Source organism: Felis catus, chromosome B2, assembly GCF_018350175.1.
Source record: "Felis catus isolate Fca126 chromosome B2, F.catus_Fca126_mat1.0, whole genome shotgun sequence".
Lineage (NCBI taxonomy): Eukaryota > Metazoa > Chordata > Mammalia > Carnivora > Felidae > Felis > Felis catus.
In genome coordinates, this window is record NC_058372.1 from 148,779 (window position 1) to 164,043 (window position 15,265).

The 15,265-nt window shown below is 45.4% G+C and overlaps 1 protein-coding gene across 3 annotated transcripts in view; it reads right to left on the reverse strand.

Annotated features, from left to right (window-relative positions):
- Positions 1-15,265, reverse strand: part of LOC101084270 (tripartite motif-containing protein 26-like) — a 38,030-nt gene that overhangs the window by 2,736 nt on the left and 20,029 nt on the right. For all 3 annotated transcript variants that reach the window (XM_045057007.1, XR_006597459.1, XR_006597460.1), the window contains exons 4-11: positions 14,345-14,522; positions 10,863-10,957; positions 10,457-10,687; positions 7,869-7,891; positions 4,678-4,736; positions 3,222-3,254; positions 2,223-2,359; positions 8-31 (exon numbers count right to left, since the gene is read on the reverse strand). In XM_045057007.1, coding sequence (XP_044912942.1) covers positions 8-31; positions 2,223-2,359; positions 3,222-3,254; positions 4,678-4,736; positions 7,869-7,891; positions 10,457-10,657 — 477 coding nt within the window. In that variant the 5' untranslated portion in view covers positions 10,658-10,687; positions 10,863-10,957; positions 14,345-14,522. The remainder of the gene's footprint in view (positions 1-7; positions 32-2,222; positions 2,360-3,221; positions 3,255-4,677; positions 4,737-7,868; positions 7,892-10,456; positions 10,688-10,862; positions 10,958-14,344; positions 14,523-15,265) is intronic.

The window sequence follows — 15,265 nt, forward strand, 5'->3', positions numbered from 1 at the left end:
CACTTACCTTGAGAGATGCCTGATTCTTCAGCTGTGAAAGTGAAAAGAGCCATTCATGAAACATCAGATTTAATACAGGCGTCAACACTCCTTCTCTAAGGAGTGACAAGGCGCAATGGGATACCTTCCCATGAAGAGGGGGTAGAGGATAAATGCGTGAATGCACCCTAGGAACACAGGATAGAGTATACTGGTTATAACCCTTGGCCACTCCTCATATAGAAGAAATTGGTTTGTCTCTTCCATATGAAGGACTTCCATGTACACTGTTGGTAGTCTGTCTGCACCTGCTTGTACATACGGATACAGATGCAGAATACAGAATTCTGCTTGTAGATACAGATGCAGAATATAGGAATCTTGTGTTGTTTGGTCATATTTTTCAACACAATGTTCTTACACAGCTGAACTATCATAGCAGATTTCCTCACATCTCCCAAACCTGGAAGTTTAAGTTGTCACTTAGGCAACCAGCCTCTGCTCCCATGTCTTGAGAATGCTAACCTCCATGAGTCCCAATGAGACCACCTCCTACTGCAGAAGCTGAAAATGCTTGCCCAATATCCCTTGTTGCTGGGGCAAAGGCAGGTACTCTATACCTGGCAATCTGGTGCACTTCTGCCAGATTTTGGTGTAGGAGTTAATTACATGAAAAAGTACCCACTAACTCCCTGAGACCATTTCTTCCTCAACTCTTCATTCTTATTTCTGTATACTCATCAGTAATGCCTATGAATCCACTAAGATAGCCACTCCTAAACACGTCTCCAGCTCCAGCTCCATATTCATTGCTTCTTTTTCCTCCACTGCTCTCCCTGTATCCTACCCACTATCTGCCAGCTTGCACTAAAGCACTGTGCATCCCATTCACATCCTGACAACATGACAATCACCTCAGGCTCTCATGACCCCTCTGCCTTACTCCCTCTGGCTGCAGCTACCATATTGTCTCTTACCCAGGCTCTTCCTGGTAACACGGTACTGCCTCCAGAATGTGAAAGCCAGTAGACAGGGTCTCCTTCCCTCTAGGTACCCCCCCATATCGTTTAATAGATTTCCCTTCCTCTAAAAACAGCCAGATTTGTTTTCTGCTTATAGCTAAGACTAATAATTTTACCTTAATATCTGTTTCTACAATCTCAAAATCCAACTAAGACTTGCTTCCAAAAACTCATACCTTCCTGAACCTCAGGGTTTCCCCTCCCCACTTTCTGTTGAGAAAACGGTTAAGAACATAGAAGTAAATGAGCCCATACTGACCCCAGATATTTCAAACCTCAGAATACATCAACTGTCAATCAGGCATGAATTTCATCGAAATATTTACGATTTAGAACTGATAGGGATGTTGTGACCACTATTCTTAGGGGCAGAGGCTGCAACCCTAGGACACTCACACTCGTTCTCATACCTTTATCTCAGTGGCGGATGAAGGACCAAATCAAAGGCAACAGAAGAAAAACATTAACAAGAACATATATTTTAATAAGTGCTTTGAAGACATTCCAACCCTAAGTCTGCAGAAAGGGCAGATGAGTGTCATCCCTATTTTAGAGACCAAGTGGAAAGGATCAGGGACTTCTGCCTCCACCGTGCTGGTCCCATGATCTAAGGGTGTTTGGAAGCCCAGACAGACAGTCTAGCTGAGTGGGAAGTTGGGAATGACACAGAGGAATACAGGCCAAATGAGACCTTGTCTTAGAGCCTCAGCGTGAGTCTGCCTCTCATACAGTCAAGCTACAGGAAAGGGAAAACTCTCCCCATGAAGGAAGAGAAGAACTTGTAGATTAACTCCTGAGTCCTGGCATTGGTAAAGGTCACCTTCCCACCATGATAATCCAGAGCAACTCCAGTCTGCCTTGGACAACATGACAGGATCTGGAAAGGCTCGAGACTGGTACCTACATACACCCCAGCTGAGGAGAGCTGCAGGTCCAGAACCCCTCCTCAGGGGTGAAGGCGAGACACCCTCTCCTCACCACCTACTCTCTGGCCATCCCCACCAGGCAGAATTTCAGCCATATTCCATTTTCATTCTCATTTCTGTACCCGGTGGGACTGTAACCACCAGGGGTGCCCACTAACCCACCCAGGTAGCTAGTGCCAAACATGTCTCTGGCTCCACCCCAGTAACACACTGCATCTTCCTCCTCTGGCCCCCACCATATCCTGTCCACCCTCACCTCCCAGCACACTTTGCCCCACGTGAAGCCCCTACTGACCAGCACTCCAGGCTCAGGGTCAAATCTCCAACCATGTTGGTATTTGTTCATCCACAAACCAGTGAATATCAGGCTTTTCTCACTGGGAGACACTGAGAGGCAGCCATTGGCTGGCTGGGAATTCAGGACGATCCTCGCTGTGGGGACACGGGGATAAAGTTATGGCATCATAAGATATCAAAGGAGATTTTCCCTGTGGGTTCTGAGGCCTTTCTGACAAGGGTAGGAGACTCCCTTCAGGGACCAGGACAGAAATCTTAGACCTTGTGCTCATACCTTCCAGAGGGTGGGGAGAAGCCAGGGAGAGAATTCCAGGGAGGAAAAGAAGGAAGGGGCTGGGATCTTTATGGCTGAGAAACGCTGGGGAAGGATGAGCTCTGAGACCTCAGGACAAAGAATTCAGGTACATTAGCTACCACAAAGACATTCCTGTTTTGTTTTTTTTTAATTTTTTTTTTCAACGTTTTATTTTTGGGACAGACAGAGACAGAGCATGAACGGGGGAGGGGCAGAGAGAGAGGGAGACACAGAATCGGAAACAGGCTCCAGGCTCCGAGCCATCAGCCCAGAGCCCGACGCGGGCTCGAACTCACGGACCGCGAGATCGTGACCTGGCTGAAGTCGGACGCTTAACCGACTGCGCCACCCAGGCGCCCCAAAGACATTCCTGTTTAAAGAGCTGATCCAGGGGCGCCTGGGTGGCTCCGTCTGTTAAGCGTTCGACTTCAGCTCAGGTCATGATCTTGCAGTTTGTGAGTTCAAACCCCGCATCAGGCTCTGTGCTGACAGCTCAGAGCCTGAAGCCTGCTTTGGATTCTGTGTCTCCCTCTTCCTGCCCTTCCCATGCACATGCTCTATCTCTGTCTCTTAATAATAAATAAACGTTTAAAAAAAATAAAGAGCTGATCCATAAGGGAAGATTTACAGGAAAACTGTAATTTGGAGAAGGAGAGTTTACTCTGGGGTGAGCATCAGTCATTATCCCCTCCAGATACTCACTGGTCTTATACTCCAGATCCCTCCTCAATTTTCCTAGAGTGAAAGAAGAAAAAGATAGTAAGCAATCCTGGCATCACATCTTCTAGGTCCAGTTCTCTTACTGCCAGCTGACACTACTATAAAAGCTGGCCAGGCACAATGAAGCCCAAGCGACATAGAGAAGTCGGTGCAGAAGACACACGGAGTTGTCCAGACCCCATGGCTCATGCACGTACCTCTGCTGCTCACACCTGCTGCTTCATCACGCAGTCTTAAAGCATGTTCTCTGTGCTCTTAAACTTCTCGGCCTAAATCACACTACTTTTTCCCACTTGCTAAGAGACCTCTTGGAGATGAATTCCCCCAGTATTCTTTTTACTGTTTTATTTTTTAATATGATAAAGTAACATAAAATTTACCATCTTTAGCATTTTAGGTGCATGGTTCAGCAGGGTTAAGTGTAGTTACATTGTTGTGCAACCAGTTTTCAGAATGTTTTCATCCTGCAAAACCAAAACTCTATACCCATAAAACCACAACCTTCATTCCCCCTCCTCCTGACCCCTGGCAGCCACCCTACTCTCCATTCCTAAGGATTTGATCACTTTAGGGAACTCCTAGAAGTAGAATCATACATGACTTGGCATTTTGTAACCATCTTATTTCACTCAGCATAATGTCCCTGAGGGTTATCCATGCATCCATGTTAATGTGGGAAATGGCAGATAAAAGTTAAGTTTCCTTAGAACCTGCAGCCCTTTGACAAATACTTGAGGCAGGCAGAGTATAACATTCCTCCAGGAACCCCCTACTGTCTTAATGCTGATGCTTTGCTAAAGGGAAACAATCTTAGCTTGAGGACAGCTGGGTCTCCCAGATCCCATGAGTCTTCTTTAACATATGAAAATCACTTTGGAAACTTCACCCTGACTTTACCTCCCCCAACTCCCAAGTATATAAGAAGTCTCTCTCATGGTCCTGGGACAGCTCTTTCTGCCCACAGGTCCTGTCCCCGCGCTTTAATAAAATCACCTTTTTCACCAAAGACATCTCAAGAATTCTTTCTTGGCCATCAGCTCTGGACCGCCACCACTCCAAAACTGTATCACGTGTTATCCATAGCTTCCCGAAATTCTTTTTCTTCATTTCTAGGTGCAAAACACCTTTTTATCTGCTCTGGGACCTACTCTGACTCTCCCTCAATCCAGGTAACACCCTTACACTGCCATGTGGACAGACTCCCTGGTTTGGACAGATTGACTCTCCCTCTCCAGTGTCCCCGGCCTGGTGTGAATGGCCTGGATACAAGCAAGGAGCTATGAGGACCCAAGGCCAGAGCTGAATCCTAAGGATAAGCACTACAGAGAAAGAAAAGGGATTTTCTAGGCTCAGAACTTCTTCCTCCACCCATTCCCTTATCATTGAATCTTCTGAGTCCTTTCTCTAAAGAAAGAAGTTTATCTGAAAAGTCTTCTACCTGCCTTTTGATTGCAGCACTGACAGCACTTTTCAATCCAGAGCTTCTTCCAGGGGTATCTGGAAAAGACAGAGGCACTGCAGGAACTACTGACGAAAGGAGGGTCTCCCACATCCATGTACACTCATGCACACACAACAACCACACACCACAGGGTTGGGAGCAAAGTGGCACCTCCAGGAGGCCAGTCCCGCATCAGAGCCCAACAGTGTGATGTCCAGAGCTCTGAAGAAAGGGCCATAACCAGGTACTCTGTACGCACCACTGTACCAGTTGTGTATCATGTTAAAGAGAGAGAAAGCCACTTCCTGTCTTGGAAGTTCTTTGAAACATGCTACTAATATTTCAACTTCTAAAGAAATTACCTGAGGATACACACCAGATAAGTTAAAATTAAAACAGAACTTTACATTTTAATTTTAAAAAGGCTTTCAATTTAAGACATATATATAGCTGAGCAGAAATATATAAGCTAAATACAAAATGAAAGAAACACGAGATCTTGACCTTATTATCAGAAAGGATTGAATTCAAGGTGGAAATATATTAAATAAGACAACAGAAAGTATTTTTATGTTACTAAGAATATTATAATCCACAATTAAGATATAACTCCCATCAAACGTCCCACAGGAGAAAAAAAGCATCAAAATGTAGAAAAGCAAAAACTATCATAATTAAAAAATGGGTAAGAACTCATTACTAGTAGGAATCTTTGACCTCTCTTAGTCCATGACATATTGAGAAGTCAAAAAGTAAGTATCGATACAAAACACCTTAATAACAAATTTACTAAGGGAACCCTCCTGGAGATAAATCAAATCCTATTCCAAGCACATGCAAGATGCACCTTCTTTTCCAGTGTTTGGAACTGTCACAAAAATTTACAACATGTAAACACAGAATGCCTCAACAAAGTCCAAAAGGTGGAAAGATCAACAACCTTGTCTGTTCATGAGATTTAAAAACTATGAAACACAAACAAAACAAAAGAAAAACAAGAGTAATGCCACTGACAAATGTTATGCCCAGAATTTGTGATCCCCAAAGACCGCCAGGGAGCCGAGTCCGATGTAAAAGCAAAAGAGCCTTTATTCGAGCTAGCTCAGCTCAATCCCCTACCTGCACCGATGCAGCGGTGAGATACCTGGGAGAGAGAGCGAGTTTCAAAAGGACAAAGGTTTTATTGGGGCCTAGGGGCAGTTGGTGAGATAATGGCTGTGGCCTCAGCCGATTGGCTGGGGAAGGGTCCCAGTCCTGTTAGGCAGGTGAGGGGGGGGGTGTGCTCAAGGGGAGGAGGCGTGGTCAAGGTGAAGGACACAGAACAAGATGGAGTCGCCCCCCCCTTTCAACAAATATCCACTTTCTTAAACAAATCTTATGTTAAAGAGTAAATCAAAGTCAGAATTTTAAAATATCTAGAAAACAATAATAATAAAATACTATACACTGGAAATTGTGGTGTATGTCAAAAGTGGGGCTCATAGACAAAAAAAATCATTAACTATAGGGGGGGAAAGCAGGTAATAGAGGAGACAAAAGTACAAATACACCAAATAAGAAATGAAAAATATTCAGGAGCACCTGGGTGGCTCAGTCGGTTGAGCATCTGACTCTTGATTTTAGCTCAGGTCATGATCCCAGGGTTGTGGGATCAAGCCCCACTTCAAGATCTGCACTGCAGCATGGAGCCTGCTTAGGATTCTCTCTCTCTCCCTCCCTCTCTCTCTCTCTCATGCTCTCTCTCTCAAAAAAAAAATAAATAAAAAATATTTAGATATAAAAAGGAAATTAAATTTAAGGACATTATTTTGACCACCTATGCAAATGCTTTTGAAAAAAGTAGAATATATAAAAACTACATTTTCTAATAAAAAATAGAGTGGATTTATTCAAAAATAAAATTGTTCCTTATAAGAGAAATTAAAAAAAAACTGTTTTCAGAGCACAAGTTCTTCATCTTTTTGATTAGGTTTATTCCTAGGTATCTTATGGTTTTTCTTGCAATTGTAAATGGGATCAATTCCTTGATTTCTCGTTCTGCTCCTCTGTTATGGGTGTATACAAATGCAACTGATTTCTGTACACTGATTTTGTACCCTCTGACTTCACTAAGTGAGTCTATTGTATTCCTGAAACTACTATCACATTGTATGTTAACTAACTGAAATTTAAATACAAACTTAAAAAAAATAACAGGGGCACCTGAGTGGTTCAGTCAGTTAAACACCGGACTTCTGCTTAAGTCATGATCTCACAGTTTGTGGGTTTGAGCCCCGACAGGCTCTGTGCCAACAGCTCACATCCTGGAGCCTACTTCGGATTCTGTATCTCCCTCTGTCTCTGCCCCTCCCCCACTTATGCACTCTCTCTCCTCTCTCTCTCTCTCTCTCAAATAAATGAAGATTATAAAAGAAAGAAAGAAAGAAATGCCCTGCCTAATCAAAAAGAAAGCTGGAATAATTTGACTGATAGCAAACAAAATCCTTCAGGGCAAAACTATTACACTCATTTCTTATGTCATTGCTCGTCCCTGATGTGTGTGCCCTGTGTCCCCAGCCACAATCTGGCCACCTGCTGGGATTTCCTCCTGCTGGCCCAGCGTGCAGCCCACAGAACATACACAGAGAAGCCCAGAGACCCAGGCGTCCCTGGATACCACCTGTGCAGCAGCAAATTCTCAGTTTAGAGTCTGTCTGTTCCAAAGCTCCTGCGTCCGGTGTGGGTGGGACTTGGAAGCTGTCAGTGTGGCGCATCCGGGGCAGGCACTGCAGGGGAATCACTGCCCCCAGGCCTGTGGGAGTGTCCCCCTCTGCGCCAGCGGAGAGCAGGGGACAGTGTCCTGCGTAAATGTGCCCTACAGGATGCAGGGAACCAGGCACGAACTGGAGGAAGTGAAAACTGGGCTTTGGAAGCAAACATGGATCCTGAAACCTCTCGAATGTACCCCCGTACACCCCCCACGCCACGTCTCTCAGCCCCCCACGGCCCTAACATGAGCTCCACAATAGGAATTTGTGCAGAAGTCCCTCCGCCTTCCCTGGGCATCCTCCGCCCACCTCACTAGAGATTTCTTCAAATAATCCTCCTTCTACCCTTGTCAAATTTCAATAATTTGAGAAAGAGAGAAAACAAACGGACACCTGAGTTGTTTAAAGACAACAACAACAAAAAAGGCCATCAGTACTTACTTGCTTATGACGTCACTCAGGTCCTGGAAGGAAAGAGAAAACAGACACTGACATGGACAATAGCCTCCCAGGAGGGAGTGCCGTTTCCACCTGGGGGGCACATCAGGGAGCAGGTGCACGACATCCAGGTACAAGCCATTCTCATGGGCCCACACCTGCTCTGTCCCCATGGATGCTATCGGTTTAGAGGCACAAAACCCTCCCACTGCCTTTTTCCCTGACCTCCAGAATCTTCCATCCAGGGAACTTTACTTCATCTGTTAAGGGTCCCATCCAAGTCTCAGCCTATGTAGGAAAACCTCTGCACAAGGAACCCCATTCTATCCAGCTCATTCTCCAATTAATGTCCCCTCAGTGAACCAGACACCCAAGAAAGTGTGGCTCCCGGGTGTCTGTGTGCTGATCCTGTCTTCCTGGTCCTGTGGTCCTTGGTACCTGCCCCAGCGTGTGATCACAGCTTGCAAACTAACCCCCACCAGTGCTCCCTGAGTCCCTGCACAGCATGTGATCACAGCCTGCGTACTAACCCTCAAAAGTACTCCCTCAGTACCTTCACCACTGTGTGATCACAGCCCGCATACTAACCCTAAAAAGTACTCCCTCGGTATCTTCACCACCGTGTGATCACATCCGGTGTACTAACCCCCACCAGAGCTCCCTCAGTCCCTGCACAGCCTGTGATCACAGCCTGCAAACTAACCCTCACCAGAGCTCCCTCAGTCCCTGCACAGCCTGTGATCACAGCCTGCAAACTAACCCTCACCAGTGCTCCCTCAGTCCCTACACAGCCTGTGATCACATCCGGCGTACTAACCCTCAGCAGTGCTCCCTCAGTCCCTGCAAAGCCTGTGATCACAGCCTGAGTACTAACCCTAAAAAGTACTCCCTCAGCATCTTCACCACCATGTGATAGCAGACCGTGTACTAACCCTCAACAGTCCTCTCTCAGTACCCGCACCAGCATGTGATAACAGCCTGCATACTAACCCTCACCAGTACTCCCTATTACCTGTACCAGCATGGATCACATCCGGCGTACTAACCCTCAGCAGTGCTCCCTCAGTTCGTGCACAGTGTGTGATCACAGCCCACGAACTAACCCCCACCAGTGTTCCCTCAGTCCCTGCACAGCCTGTGATCACAGCCGGTGTACTAACCCTGATCGGTGCTCCCCATTACCTGCACCAGCGTGTGATCAGAGCCCGCGTACTAACCCCCACCAGTGCTCCCTGCACAGCCTGTGATCACAGCCTGCAAACTAACCCTCACCAGAGCTCCCTCAGTCCCTGCACAGCCTGTGATCACATCTGGCGTACTAACCCTCAGCAGTGCTCCCTCAGTTCATGCACAGCGTGTGATCACAGCCTGCGTACCAACCCTCAAAAGTACTCCCTCAGTACCTTCACCACTATGTGATCACAGCCGCGTACTAACCCCCACCAATGCTCCCTCAGTCCCTGCACAGCGTGCGAACACAGCCTGCGTACTAACCCTCACCAGTGCTCCCTCAGTTCATGCACAGCGTGTGATCACAGCCTGCATACCTAACCCTCACCAGTGCTCCCTCAGTCCCTGCACAGCCTGTGATCACAGCCTGCGTACTAACCCTAAAAAGTACTCCCTCAGTATCTTCACCACCATGTGATCACAGACCGCGTACTAACCCTCAACAGTGCTCTCTCAGTACCCGTACCAGCATGTGATCACAGCCAATGAACTAACCCCCACCATGCTCCCTCAGTCCCTGCACAGCCTGTGATCACATCCGGCGTACTAACCCTCACCAGTGCTCCCTCAGTTCATGCACAGTGTGTGATCACAGCCTGTGTACTAACCCTCAAAAGTACTCCCTCAGTACCTTCACCACTATGTGATCACAGCCTGCATACTAACCCTCAGCAGTGGTCTCTGTTACCTGAACAGCATGTGATCACAGCCCACGTACTACCCCTAAAAAGTACTCCCTCGGTATCTTCACCACCGTGTGATCACATCCGGTGTACTAACCCCCACCAGTGCTCCCTCAGTCCCTGCACAGCCTGTGATCACAGCCTGCGTACTAACCCTAAAAAGTACTTCCTCAGTATCTTCACCACCGTGTGATCACAGACCGTGTACTAACCCTCAACAGTGCTCTCTCAGTACCTGCAGCAGCATGTGATAACAGCCCACGAACTAACCCTCACCAGTGCTCCCTCACTGAGCTTCAGCTCCTCCTTTCTGCCAACCCAAATGTTTGCATTTTTTTCAAGGCCAACATTAAACATGTCTTCTTTCACAAAAGCCTCCCTGCTAAACCTCTGTCTCCGTGGGCTCCATTCTGACCACAAGAGTTCACACTTGATTTTTTGTTGTCATTGTAAGCTACAGGTTACTATCTACTGTGTGGTCTGTGTATATTACTCTCCCCTGCCCACTCAATTTAGGACTTAAAACCTATTGATTAGCTGATTACGGGTTATGAAAGTCCTCAAAAATGATAATAAAACTTTCTTCTCTCTTGACTTCTGGTCCAAATCTCATGCTAACTAGGGCCAAATCGCAGCTTACAGCAAGAGGATGCAAGTATAATGTAGTTTGCTCCTCACCTGCAAAAGCTCAACTGCAGGCTGCTGAGCCATTTTTTCCAACTCGGAAACGAGGGTTCCAAGCCGGACGGCGTCCTCTGAGCTCTTGGTGACATGGCTGTTCCTCCCATGGGCGAGCTCTTGCTCTATCCTTTCCAGCAGGTCCAGTAGGTCCAGCTCCCTTTCTCTCAGGAACTGGTGGCCCTGTTCAAACACTGACATGATGTCCTGCCTCTGACTCTGGAATTCTGTCTACAGTAAAGGCAGAGAGAGGAAAGGACTTCTTCTGGGAGGGAGGAGTTATGAGGACATGTGTGAGGTCTTCTGGGGATGAGTCCACAAAAGGGATTCCCGTGGTCACGCCCTCCCCATTCCTCAATATCCCCCCACACTGCCACTACCCTAATGCCACAGAGACTTCTCTCACCAGCAGGGCCTGAACCTCATCTTCTCCTGTTGACTGAAAATTCTGGATCCTGTCTCAGTCCCCCTTCAGAATCTTCAGATGATTTAAAATTTCACCTATGAAATTAACACAGATGGTCTCAAGATGAAGATGAAAATGCCCTCAATGAGAAAAGAGAGATACAAAGTGATTCCCGAGTGAAGTCAGACACATTGGACCTTCAGCAGCATAATAATGGTCATGTGGATGCAGAATGCTTTCTGTCCTAGTTAACAAACAAGAAGCAACATCACTGCTATGCTAGCTTAGAGCAGTTTCTTAGAATTGAGATAAAACAATAATTTATTTTCATTAATACTACAACTTACAGGGGCGCCTGGGTGGCGCAGTCGGTTAAGCGTCCGACTTCAGCCAGGTCACGATCTCGCGGTCCGTGAGTTCGAGCCCCGCGTCAGGCTCTGGGCTGATGGCTCAGAGCCTGGAGCCTGTTTCCGATTCTGTGTCTCCCTCTCTCTCTGCCCCTCCCCCGTTCATGCTCTGTCTCTCTCTGTCCCAAAAATAAATAAACGTTGAAAAAAAAATTTTTTAAATACTACAACTTACAGTGTGCTTCTTATTTATACTTATAGTCCCTTTCCATCAAAAATATAGACAATTTATATTTAAACTAATTATTAACAGTGGCACCTGGGTGGCTCAGTCAGTTAAGCACCTGACTTTGGCTCGGATCATGAGTGCACGGTCCATGAGTTCAATCCTCACATCAGGCTCTGTGCTGACACCTCAGAGCCTGGAGCCTGCTTTGGATTCTGTGTCCGTTTCTGTCTCTGCCCCTCCCGTGCTCACACTCTGTCTCTTTCTCTGTCTCTCAAAAAATAAAATAAAATAAGCATTTAAAAAATTGTTTTAATTAAAAAATAAACTAATTAATAACCTATAAATAGAACAGAAAATTGAAACAAAAAGTGAAGGAAAGCATATACAGTAACTACAAATTATTGAGAGGATGTCTAAATTGGTTTTAAGATTCCTGTCAGCCAAGGAGAAAAGAGGACTGATTGCATAATCCTTCCTTAGCAAACAGGAGGAAACATACTAGCACCTCTAAGGCAATAATATTTTCCCTGAGATTACGTTCTGAAAGACATCTATACAGCTGCGTGCTAGAGTACCACAGTTTGAAGGTGCATACCAGGAATGCTATCAAGAGGGCAAGATACTATTCTGTTAGCTGAGACCTGATCCAAATGCCTCTGAAAACAAAACAACAAGGCAACAGGACAGACTTACTATTATAAAAAGATATGGAAACAAATGAGGTTTATTTTCAAAATTCAAAGGGTAACACTTTACCAAGAACTTCCCACACTAAAGACCTTGTACCTTCACCTCATACCTGTTAGGATGGCTACCATTAAACAACAAGATAATAAGTATTGATGAAGATGTACAGAAAAGGGAGACTTACTGCACTCTGGGTAAAATTGTTAGCTGGTGCAGCCACTACAGAAAACACTGTGGATGTTCCTTAAAAAGGTTAAAAAATATAACTGCCACATGATCCAGCGATCTTACTTCTAAATATTTATCCAAAGGAATTGCAGTCAGGGTCTGGGGGCACCTGGGTGGCTCAGACGGTTAAGCATCTGACTCTTGATTTTGGCTCAGGTCATGATCCCAGGGTCATAAGATCGAGCCCCATGTTGAGCTCCACACTGAGAGTGAAGTCTGCTTGGGATTCTCTCTCTCTCTCTCTCTCTCTCTCTCTCTCTCTCTCTCTCTCTCCCTCTGTCCCTCCCCTGCTTGCTCGCCTGCACACGTGTGCATGCTCTCTCTCAAAAAAAAAAAAAAAAAGAAAGAAAAGAAAAGAAAATCTGGATCTCAAAAAGGTATCTGCACTCCTGTGTGATAATACTGTGTTACAGCATTATCCACAACAGCCAAGATATGAAAACAATCTAACTGTCCATCAGTGAATGACTGGCTAAAGAAAACATGGTGCATACAAACAATGGAATATTACTCAGCCTTAAAGAAGAAGGAAATCCTGGAGGACATTATGCTAAGTTAAAGAAGCCAGACACCAAAACACAAATATTGTATAATCTTATCAAACTCATAGAAGCAGAGAGTAGAAAGGCGGGTGCCAGCGCTGGAGGGGAGGAAACTGGAGGCAGTGGTCCAAGGCTACAAAGTTTCAGTTACACAAGACAGACAAGTTCTGGAGACACTGTCTAGGTCATTGTACCTACAGCCAACAACACTGTATTGTATACTTGAAACTTGCTAAGAGGATAGATTTTTTAAATTTTTTTATTTATTTTTGAGACAGAGAGAGCATGTGCACAAGTGAGGAGGGGCAGAGAGAGAGGGAGACACAGAATCTGAAGCAGGCTCCAGGCTCTGAGCTGTCACCACAGACTGAGCCACCCAGGCACCCAGAGGATGTATCTTAAGGATCTTATGTTAAGTGGTCTTTTTATGCACATAAATAATGACAATAATAAACAGGGCAGGAGGAAACTTAGGGAGGTCAGAGATTCGTCTGTGGTCTTGATGATAGTGGTGGCTTCACAGGTGTATGCCTATCTCCAAACTCACTGAGTGTACATTAATATGTACAGCTTTTCTTTTAATTTTTTAATGCTTTTTTAATTTATTTTTGAGAGAGAGCATGAGTGTGTGAGGGGCAGAGAGAGAGGGAAACATAGAATCTGAAGAGGCTCCAGGCTCCTAGCTGTCAGCACAGAGCCTGACATGGGATGCGGGATTTGAACTTGTGAACCGCGAGATCATGACCTGAGCCGAAATTGGCCGCTCAACCAACTGAGCCACCCAGGTGCCCCTTATATGTACAGCTTTTCACATGTCAGTCACATTTCAATATAATGTTTTTATTTTTATTTTTAAAAATTCATTTATTTATTTTGAGGGAGAGAGAGAGTGAGCATCAGCAGAGAGAATCCCAAGCAAGCCCTGCGCTGTCAGTGCAGAGCCTGACATGGGGCTCAAACTCACCAACAGTGAGATCATGACCTGAGCTGAAATCAAGAGCCAGATGCCTGACTGAACCACCCAGGCTCCCAAGATAATACTTTTAAATAGAAAAAGAATTTGGACCTTGTCCCAAAGGCACCATAATAGAACCTTTTTGGCGATGAGAGTGAAGCTAGGGTCTGGCAGAACTCTTCCCTGATAAGGGTGTGAAGCTTTCTCTGGGAGAACCTCAGGGTGATGTCTGCGCTCCTGGGACTCCCGACACATAACACACAGTATTTGCTGGTCATCCTCGCAGTAATAATGGAGCTTCTCCAAATGCAGCCCACACAGCTTCTCTGCTTTTCGCTGAAGTGGTGCATCCTCTCTGGGCTGTCTCTCCTCATCTACCTTCACCCTCCAGATGTTTCCCTCTAGTCTGGCCATCTGCCACACATGGCAAATACTCTTCCCTGAAGGCTGGCTTGCAGAGAACAGTGCAACGGCGGCCCAGTAGAGTCACAGACCTGAATGATGCAGTGGTAGCAGAAGACGTGATCGCAGCTGATGGCTACGGGGTCTCTCAAGTAGTTGAGGCAGATGGACCAGAGCACCTCGCCCTCCAGCTCCCTCAAAGAGAGACAGCAGCCATGAGAGTGGCCCAGACCCTGCACAGAGCTCCTTCTCAAGGCAAGCAATTACTTTCTAAGAAGACATGAAGGAAAAGAGAAATTGTGAGTTTAACCAACATCAAGATAGAATCTGTGACAAAGGTTTTCTGTTTCGTCTGTTACCAACATGGGTTTAAGTGGGGCATTCCAGAAGATGGTGGAAAGTAAATCTCCAGTGCAGTCTAAGGGGTTTGCTTCACTCTTAGTACATCAGCTCAGTAAAAAATATTTGCTGTAAATAATTCAATAGTAGAAAATTAGGATTTTAAAAATGTAGGTCTGTATCTCAAAACTCATTGAGAACATGAAAGATAGACTATTAGAAAGTACTAGGCCTTGGGGCACCTGGGTGGCTCAGTCAGTTAAGCGTCTGGCTTCAGCTCAGGTCATGATCTCGGTTGGTGGGTTTGAAACCCACATCAAGCTCTGTGCTGACAGCTCAGAGCCTGGAGCCTGATTCGGATTCTGTGTCTCCCTCTCTCTCTCTGCCCCTCCCCTGCTCACACTCTGTCTGTCTGTCTCTCTCTCTCAAAAATAAATAAACATTACAAAAATTTAAAAAGAAAAAAAAACAAAGCACTAGGTCTTTTTCATTACAAAATTACCTCTATATTTTTAGTGTTTTTACTGTAAATTCTACATTATCTTATATTGTATACATTTTTTTATCTAGTATCCCTTTTTCCACTTTTATATTTTCAACATTTCTTTAGTATTTTATTATTTTTAATTTTTTTTCATGTTTTTAGTTTACATCCAGGTTAGTTAGCATATAGT